Below are 10,636 nucleotides of genomic sequence, written 5' to 3'. Positions count from 1 at the left end.
TCCTATACTTATTGCATTTAACTTAATATTTTTTTCAGTGTGTTTTTTTGTAGTTGTTTTTTTTATAATTTTTTTCATTGCATATATTTATTCCGTTTGTATATAAATTGTTTTGTTGTTTTTTGTAAATATATGCCACTTAAGCTTACATTTATAAAATGTTTAAAACTTATATCTGTAAGTTAAACATATAAATTAATCTGTGTTTTTCTTTTTTACTTTAGTATAAATTAAAAAATAAAAAAAAAACGAAATAATTTTGCAGGTTTTTCTTTTTTTGAAGTTTTTTGTTGTTGTTGTTATTTATTTGCATTAATTTAATCGCTCTCCTCTTCCTCTTCTTCTTCGGAGGTTTCTTTCTTCTTGGCCTTCTTGACGGGCTTGGTGGCCTTGCTCTTGCGCTTCTTACCGGCACCAGTATCAGTACCACCATTAGCTTCGTATTCCTTAACAGCTTTGTTGTATTCTTCCTTCATTTTAATGGCTTTCTGTTCCCATTCCTGCAAATAATCAAAGAAATAATGTAAAAGTTAATAAAAGTGTTGTCAATTAATATTTGTTTAAGAATGTTAGTATTTTTCAACTTTAATGCTTAATTTCTTAAAGAAGTTCTATGGAATCTTTAGCAGTTGTTTATAAATTTCAAAAGTTTATTTTGTTTTGTTTCAAAAAAGTCCTCATTTGTTAAAATCAGTTAAAAATTGTACGAATTATAACAGTTTTTCTAAAATATATTAAAAATGTTTCATTATGAACTTAATTCACTGCATACTTTTAGGTGACAAACAAATAATAACAGAGAAAATCGCTTATGTTAAATTTAGCAAAGGTAATAAAGCATTTTTTGGAAAAGTTTAATACTTTTACTATAAAACCAGATTTGCCGTTTTTTTCAATTTAATTTCTTAGCATACTTTAGGGAGCTTAAAAAATTATAATTTTAACGAAAACCACAATTGCTGTTTGTTAAAAACTTTCATAATTTCTGTAATTTTTATTTGATTTGAAAAAAATTGATGTTGTTGTAATAACAACAAAATAAGCTTTCAAAAACGCTAACACATGATCTAAAGTTTTATAGAAATTTTATTGAAAATATGCAGCCAAAATCAAAACTAGAAATCCATAGATTTTTATTTAAAAAAATATAAACATTTGGGCAAAATTGCGATTTATTAAAGTTTTTGCAGTTTTTTTTACGTAAAATATAAAATTTTTAAAGTTTATTTTCTAGTGCATACTTTTAGGAAACGAGTGATTTGTAGAAATTTTAAAGAAAATCTGAAGAAAAAATTGTTTAAAAAATATGAACATTTGGGCAATATTGAGAATTTTTTAGTTTTTACAGGTTTTCACATAAAATATAAAATTTTTAAAGTTTATTTTGTAGTGCATAGTTTTAGGGAATGAATAATTTAGAGAAATTTTAAAGAAAATATGAAAACAAATTTGTTTAGAAATTTATGAACATTTAGGGGAAATTTGTGAACTTTCTAAAAGCTTTAACAATTTTTCAGGTAAAATAGAAAATGTATAAAGTTTTTTTGATAGTGCATACTTTTAGGGAACAAAGAATTTATAGAAATTTTAAAGAAGACATTAAAACAAAGTTGTTTAGAAAAATATGAACATTTGAGAACTTTCTTAAAGTTTTTACAATATTACCGATAAAATATAAAATTTTATAGTTTATTTTATATTGCATACTTTTAGGCAGCGAAGAATTTATATAAATTTTAAAGAAAACTTAAAAAAAAAAGAAAATAATTTTGATTTTTATTACAAAAAATAAAACAATTTGTTGGAAATTGTAAAAAAGCAAGAAAGCTTTTGTTATTTTTATATAAATTATATTGAAACTTTTGTATTGCATATTTTTAGGGAACAATTTTAGAAAAATATATTAAAGAAAATATGAAGACAAAGTTTTTTTTTTTTTTAATATAAACATTTGGGGACAATTGTGAACTTTTATAAAGTTTTTACAATTTTACAGGTAAAATTTAAAACTGGTAATGTTGTTTTGTATTGCATACATTTAGAAGGCAAATATTTTATGAAAATGTTAAAGAAAACTTAAAGATAAAGTTGTTTTGAATGTAAAAACATTTAGGGAAAGCAGCTTTAGGAACACTATTGTAAACTATACAACGTTTTAAAGTTTATTTTGTATTGTATACTTTTAGGAAATGAATAATTGATAGCAATTTTAAAGAAGTTAAAGTTGAAAAATAATCAAATTTTGGCATTTTTGTAAAAAAAACTTTTATTTGAAAATTGCAAAGGACATTTATATAAAAAATATTTAAAAAAAATTGCTCTGTTTTCATTGCCTATTTTTAGGCTTAAAAGTAAATTTATATTAGAAAAACTTTAACAATCTGTCGGAAAGCTTTTGTTATCTTTAAATTCGTTGCTTGCTTTTAGGTTTCAATTTAAAAAGTTTTATAAATATTTAAAAAAAAAAACCCTTTGTGTTAGTTTCTATATAGTTTTAAAATAAAATATATATTTTTTACAAACTTACTGTTTTGTCCTTAATTGCTCTCCATAATTCACCACCTCTTTTGGCGATTTCGGTTACTTTACTGCCGGGATTTTCTTTTTTCAGTTGTTCACGGTTTTCATTCAACCACAACATGTATGCGGACAAAGGACGTTTTGGACGTTCACCAGCCATTTTTTATATAGTTTTTTTTTTTGGGTAATTTGTTTTAAGTTTTAAAAATCTGAAAATAGATTTAAGAAAAAGTAGAAGTTATTAGTAAAATTTATAACATTTTCAAAATATTTTGTAAAAAAAATTAGGAAAACTTTATAGAAAAGGATTTGTATATTTAAAAGGATTTTCAGTAGCAATTTTTGTTAAATTTTTTTTTTCAAGTTAATTATGTTGATTATTTGGGTATACGCATATGCATTATGTATGTATATAAACATCATTATGTACATAATTATAGGTGTTAATTACAATTATGAAACTTCGAATATCTTTTATATACAGCAACAAACCAATGCATTTATTATATGAATACATACATATGTATATAATGAAAATTATGTACATAAATATATAAGTAAATAACATTTTATATATACCTTTATATATATCGTAAATTCATGATGTACATTTATGTACATAAGTACTTATGTACACATATTGCATTTAACCACTAATTAAATATTGACTTTATTGTATGTGTAAATATGTATGTACTTCTATAGGCATTACAATATATGTATGTATAAGCCTACCTATGTACATATGTATTGTATACATACTTAAGTATGTAAAAATATAATTTATATACAATTCTGTTGAATTATGTACATATGTACATATATATTCAAAAATAATAAATAATTGTTATTTAATATACATACGTACAAATCTAGTTTAATATGTACATAAGTTTAAAACTTTATATACATATGTATGTATATAACCATGTTAGTATATAATTGTACCTATAACTTGTATGTGAGTCAGTATATGACTATTTCAATCACTATTTTTCCTTGATGACAATATATTTTGTCACTTTATATATGGGGCCTTATAGGTAAATACATTGTATGTACATAAATACATATATACAAAAATAAAAGGTTATTGACCTGAAACATTATAAATATGCTTAAATATGAACGCTTTAATGCATTTATTTAAAAGTGACCCTTGACCTTTTAAAAGATTTACATAAAATTAGCTTAATTTGCTAGCAATACGAATTTGATTTTAATCTAATTTCATTTAATTACATTGTCAACATTGTAATAGTTTAAAAAGGTACCAAAAAGTTCCTTCTTCTTTTTGGTTTATTATTAAAGAAAATTCAAAAAAGTACTTTTTAAAGAATGAAAACTGTAACTTCTGTAAGTTGCTATTCCTTAAATTATAAAAAATGTTTGATTTTATAAATTTTTATTTCATATTAAAAAAAATACTATTTTGAAAAAAGTACCAAAAAATAAACAAATTTTATGTTCAATATAATAGGAAATTTAAAAAAGTACCTAAAAATCCCCTCTTTTTAAAACAATATTAGAGAAAATTAAAAAAGTACTTTTTAAAGAATAAAAAATGTAACTTCTGTAAGTTGTCATTCTTTATATTATAAAAAAATGTTTAAATTTAATGAATTTTAATTTTATAGTAAAAAAAATTGAAAAAAGTACTATTTTAAAAAAAGTACCAAAAAAGTACTTTTTTAAAAAAGTGAAAAAATATAGTGTTTATTTTATAAATTTCATTTTTTTATGATCTTTAGACAAATTTTATGTTTAATATGATAATAAATTAAAAAAAAGTATCAAAAAATCAAATGATAGAAAACTTAAAAAGTACTAATTGAGAAATGAAAAAATTACTAAAAAAAATTTCTTCAATTTCAAAAATAAAAAGTACGAAAATATGTTTCTCCTATAAATACTCATTTATGAAGCTCTATAAATGTTTGATTTCGTGAATTTTGGTTTTATATTAGGAAAAATTAAAAAAAAATACTAATTTCAAAAAAGTCCAAAAAAATAGTACTTTTTTCCAAAAAAAAGTAGCAAAAATATAGTTAGTTTTTATTTACTTATGATCTTAAAACAAATTTTATGTTTTTGGGTGCAATACGAAAGAAAATTTAAAAAGTACTAATTAAGAAAAGAAAAAAAGTACTAAAAAAAATTATTTTATATAAAGAATAGAAAAGTACCAAAAAATTTCATTTCAATAAATACTCATTCATTTAGCACTAAAAAGCTTGATTTTATGAAATTTTGGTTCAAATTCATGGAAATTGAAAAAAGTACTAATTTGAAAAAATGTACCAAAAAGTACTTTTTCTATAAATTTTCATTAAATCAAGAATCTAAATAATAAATTTGATGTTTTTGGGTTTAATATTAATAAAAAATTCCAAAAAAAAAAAATACCAAACTAAAATGTGCCAAAATGTAAGTCTTTTTACCCATTTTTACAAAAAAGTACTATTTGAAAAAGTACCAAAAATTACTCTTTCTATAAATTTTCTTTTACTTAAGAGTCTAAATGATGAATTTCATGTTTTTGTGTTTAGTATTAAAGAAATTTCAGAAAAAAGTACCAAAAAATTACGTTTTTTTACCCCTTTTAACACAAAAACGTACTTTTTTGAATCTAGTTTTGGATTCATTATGTACGAGGCTGTTTCATAAAAAAATTACTCACTTATTAAGGTGACTCTTTCATAAAAGTGATTAAACTGTAATTATTTTATATAGCCGCCTAAAACTATGCTTTGGTTTTAAACAGAATATTACTATTTAGTTGTTCTTTTGTTAAGCTCTCAGAAAAACTTAAATAACTTGGACAATTTTTAACCGTTTTAAACAAATGATATGTTATTTTGTTTATAACAAAATATTCTTTCTAAAACAATTAAGAAATTTATTTCATTTTATAGAAAATTTAAAAAAAATCAAAGTTAAAATTAAAGAAAATTTTTAAAATTTTGAAAAAAATATATATTTGAATGATCTTTTAATGGAAACTTAATCTTAGCAATATAGTTTTCAGTTGCCATTTTAATGCGGTATTTCTTCTGAAAAAATGTTCTATTAATCTTTTACTTGTCAAAAAAAGATATCTATTGGCACCTTTTGAAACAATTACGTTACAAGTAAAATACTTTTTATATTCATGTCTTTACATTCCATAGTAACTATTATAGTATCTAGCTATTTGCTACTTTTGTGAGAATGTGTAAGTGTTGGATTTTATAACTTTTACTCTCTACCGTTAAATAATACTTCAACATGTCCATGCAAACATACATAATGAAAAAAAAAATTGTTAAAAAGTCATTGCCACCCACAGATTTTTATAGAAAGAGCGAGAAAGAGAGAAACTAAGAGGTTATGAGAACTGTAATAGAGGTGTTTATTTTATTTTACACATACATACACAACATATACTTATAAATAAAATACACCAGAATATTCTCTATCCTTAATATAACCCTCAAATTCCCTTAGCTATGTAACGGTTAAGTATAATCATACTGAGTTTTTTTTTTAAATGTGGGTGTTAGAGTGTGTGTGTAATGTGTATGTAGTTTTTTTTGCAAACATTTTGCCTACAAACATTAAGTACTTGAGTTTAAAAAAACAAATCCTTTATAGAAAAAACAGGTCTTAAAAGTTGTTGTTCTTTCCTATTGCAATAAAAAAAGAAACTTTGTAATATGGAGGCTTTTATTTTCTCTCTTTTTCAACTGAACTTAAAATCTATTTATATTTGTAGTTGTTGTTAGGTTTCCTTTATTAACAAATAAAGTAAAAAAGGATATGGATATGTTTAGAACAAGGACTATGATTGTTTTTGTTTGAAGAATATTTTACGGGATTTTAAAAGATTTTCATTTTCATAAATACTTAGACCAACGTTTGATCTTTTTAAAGCAGAGAAACAAAACATTGATAAAAATCGCTAATATTGTTACACTGTTTCAAGTGCGCAAACGTATTGTAGTTATTTTTGGGAAAATATAAAAACTAAGGTTTCTAGCTTTAATATATAGATTTTTTTTGGTAAAATTGAGGTTTTTGTTGCCAATTTTTTATAATTTTTGCTTTAAAACCTTAAATTTTTGTTTCATTAATTAGAAGTTTATGCTGTTTTTAAAACAATAATTCATAATTTGTTAAAAATTACTTGAAAATCGTAAAATTTATTAAAATTTTTGTAAAACTTGCAGGCTTTTACGAATTTTTTTCTAAAGCTTTAGGCTTTCTTTTAATTCTTTTAAAAAGTTTATAATATTTTGAATACAAAATCTTATTATTTGTAAAAAATCTTTTGCAAATTATAAAAATTATACCAAAGCTTTATAAAAAAGTCAAATTTTGTTCATTTTTTTTTTGAAAGCTTAAAGCTTTCTTTCTTATTAATAGAAAGTTTATGGTATTTTAAATAAAACAAGTCATTAGTTTTTTAAATCTCTTGCAAATTGTTAAAGTTTTTATTTAAAAGCTTTAGAATTTTATTTACAAAATTGTTGCTATTTCTTTAAAAGCTTAAAGTTTTATAGCATTTTTAATAAAATTCTTCATTATTTATTAAAATCTCTTTGTAAACTATTAATGTTATTCCAAAGTTTTACAAAAAAGTAGTTTTATTTACAAAAATCGCAAATTTTATATATATTTTTTGAAAGCTTAAAGCTTTATTTCTTTAATAAACAGTTTATAGTATTCTGATTAAGAAAAAGTTAAAATTTTTCAAAATCTCTTGCAAATTGTTAAAGATTTGTAAAGTTTTTCTAAAGCTTTACAAAAACTTCGATTTATTTACAAAAACTACTGTATTTTTCCTTAAAAGCTTAAAGTTTTAAAGCATTTTGAATAAAATTTTTCATTATTTATTGAAATCTCTTGTAAACTATAAAAAGTTTTTCAAAGCTTTACAAAAAAAGTAGATTTATTTACAAAAATCTCAAATTTTATTCATTTTTTTTTGAAAGCTTAAAGCTTTATTTTATTAATTAAAGTAAATAAAACAAGTCAGCATTTTTAAAAATCTTTTGCAATTTGTTAAAGTTTTATAAGGTTTTTTTTTAAAGCTTTATAAAAAGTTCGATTATTTACAAAATTGCTATTTTTTAATATTTTCTTTCATAGCTTTAAGTTTTGTTAATATATGTTAAAAGCTTATTAAATTTTAAATAAAAAAGCCTAAAGATCAAATGCTTTAAGTTAAGTGAAAAAGTTATTGAAGCTTTTTTGGCTTCGTTTTTTCGTTTTTTACAAAAATTCTCTGATCTCTGAGAAAGCTTAAAGTTTAGTTTAATTTATTTTCAATATTATTAAGTTTGATCAAATGTTAAATAAAAATTTATTGAAATTTCTTAAAAATTATTAAAGTTATTTAAGAGCTTTCTTAAAATTAAACCGAGAAATATGATTTTAAAGAGTTTAAAGAGTTTTTAAAGTAAAAATTTTATAAAAAATGTTTGCGTATTTTTATGAAAATACAAATAAAACAAGAAATCTGTGACAATAAATATAAAAACATTAGTTTTTTCCAAAATTTAAGAAAATTTTTAAAAATTTCTATTGGTTTTACTTTTTTGTTAAATTTTTTAACTTTGTGTTTGATTTTCCCTAAAACACTTTTATTTTTATTTTAATATTTTAAAAATTCAAAGGATTTCCTATAAAACAAGATATCATTTGTTAAAATCGCTTAAAATTTGCAGAAGTTATTAAAGTTTTAACAAATCTTCTCATATACCCAACTTTTACAATGATTTTATTAATATAATGGTATACTTTTAGGGGCGTAAATAATGTAACATATGCGTATACTTAATATATTACAAAAAAATATTGCTTATACGCCCTGTATAAGGCAAAAATTAATAATTAAAAAAACATATTCAATGTATTTTTTTAAACAATATTTAATGAAAACAAAATGAAAAAAGTTTTTTTTTATAATAAAACAACAAAAACCTCAAAAGAGAATAAAAATTAAACCCTAGTATCCAAAAAATGTATAAAGCATAGGGGAGATTTTATTTGTTTATTATATAGTTACAGATGAAAAAAAAAAAACATAATTTGTAGCATACTTTCAGGCTGTCAATGTTTTTTAAATGTATAAATATTAAAGGCATCATCATTATCAACAACATCATCATTATCATCGTGTCATCAGTATTTTGTATTTTTAGTTACGTTAACGTTTCTTTTTTTTACTTTTTTTGTGTATTATATAACAAATACTGTTACATCTATATAAAAAAACACATACACACCATACATTCCTACTATTTAATTTATAACCTTAAGTACCTCTATTGTACTGGTCTGCAGTTTAATACTCGTTGTATATTTTTCCACTGCGCAAATTCCTATAAAAGTATGTATTCATAAACCCTCTTACAGCGCACAAGCTCAAAATTTTTGTGATTATTTTTAACACACACACATACATACACACTTATACATTAAACATTTGAATATCTACAAATACATAATAAACCATAAAAGTTTGCTGTACAAAAAATAACGAATGGAAAAAATTACAAACTTTTTTATTTTTATACTACTCGCTACTTTTATTCTCTTTTTTTAAGTCATAAAAGTTTTATGAGTTTTGTGTGTATGTGTGGGTTTAATTTTAGTTCTACTACGTTTTTGTTTTTTTGCAATTTATTCAAGTTGTTTTATAACAATTTTTGTAGATTTTTACATTTTACTTTTACCATGTTAATGACTTGTTTGTGGTGGTGCAGTTGTTGTTTTGCAACTTTTATATAGCTTCTACTACAAGTGTTTAAGTGTGTGTGTATGTGTGCTTTGCAAAACCAGGGAAGAGAAGAGTTTTATTTTTATAACAATGTTTTTTTCTTTGGAGCAAAATTATGCCGTTATTTGTTTTCTGGTAACTTATTGTTATACACAAAAATGGCAGAAAATATAACAGTTATTTGTCTACTAAATAGTTAATTAGTAAATTATGTTGCCATAGTTAATTAGGATTAATGTGTATAAGAAATATCATGAAAAATATATATGTTTATATGAATGTATAACAGTTTATATAATTTTCTTTAATTTTCTTTAAATGCTGAATAAAACAAAATTCAAAATTTATTCAAATCTTTAGCAAAAATCAAAAGTTATTGAAAGTTTTCTTGAGTTTTTGCGAGTTCTCAACTTTGTTCGTATTTTTCTCTTAATTTTTCTATAATTTCCAATTAATTTCTTTTTCTATTTAGAAAGTACGTTTTGTTAGCAAACCAACAAGTTATAAAACTTCAAAATCGGTTAAGAATTAACAAAGTTATAAAGCATATGCTTGTAACGGCAAAGCATACTTTTAGGCGGCAAAATGTTTAATAACAGAGAACTAAAGAAAGTTTAAAGTAAAATTAGCATAACTTCTACAATTCTTAAGCGATTTGAAAAATTTAAACGATTTTGTATAGAAAACATCTTAAACTTTCAATAGAATTATAAAATTTCACCATTTCATAGAAACATTTTTAAAGAAATTAAGTTAAAGTTAAAGAAAAATGTAAAAAGGTTTTAATGTGGAAAAAATTGTTGGAAGCATAGCTTTATATTAAGGTTTTAAAGTTATTATTTAGAAAATTAATTTTTTAGGTTTTCAAAGCCTACTTTTAGGCGGCAAAATTTGTTATATTAAAAACTTAAAGGTGGTTTTAGTAAAATTAACATAACTTCTACAATTTTCAAAAGATTTTAAAGATTTTAATGTTTATATAATCCTAATAAAAGCTTTTTTAAATCAAAATATAAAAATTTATATAATTTCTTTGAAAATTTTTAAAACAAAAACCCCTAAAGTTGAAAAATAAATTAAAAAATTACAAAAAAATATTACATTTATATAACCAAGTAATATTTAGAGAATTTTAAGAAAACTTTCTTTATATTAATTGGTTTTAATTTAAAATTTTGTAAATTTTAATTATTTTTCATAACAACTTTATAAATATTTTCTAAACGTTTTAATTCTTTAAATTCTTTGCATTGTTTAGAAACACTATTATAAATAATCTATTTATAAATTGATTAAAAAGTATAAATTTATTAAGAAAAACACAAATTAACACAAACAAAACAAAAAACAACA

General features: G+C 21.6%; 1 protein-coding gene across 3 annotated transcripts in view; it reads right to left on the bottom strand.

Moving 5' to 3' along the window:
* Positions 1-205: 205 nt before the first annotated feature.
* Positions 206-10,636, bottom strand: part of LOC111680375 (high mobility group protein Z) — a 29,929-nt gene continuing 19,498 nt past the window's right edge. For all 3 annotated transcript variants that reach the window (XM_023442010.2, XM_023442009.2, XM_023442011.2), the window contains exons 2-3: positions 2,528-2,729; positions 206-500 (exon numbers count right to left, since the gene is read on the bottom strand). In XM_023442010.2, coding sequence (XP_023297778.1) covers positions 318-500; positions 2,528-2,680 — 336 coding nt within the window. In that variant the 5' untranslated portion in view covers positions 2,681-2,729 and the 3' untranslated portion in view covers positions 206-317. The remainder of the gene's footprint in view (positions 501-2,527; positions 2,730-10,636) is intronic.

The sequence above is a fragment of the Lucilia cuprina genome, chromosome 6, assembly GCF_022045245.1.
Source record: "Lucilia cuprina isolate Lc7/37 chromosome 6, ASM2204524v1, whole genome shotgun sequence".
NCBI lineage: Eukaryota > Metazoa > Arthropoda > Insecta > Diptera > Calliphoridae > Lucilia > Lucilia cuprina.
This window is presented reverse-complemented; position numbering and strand designations above follow the sequence as displayed.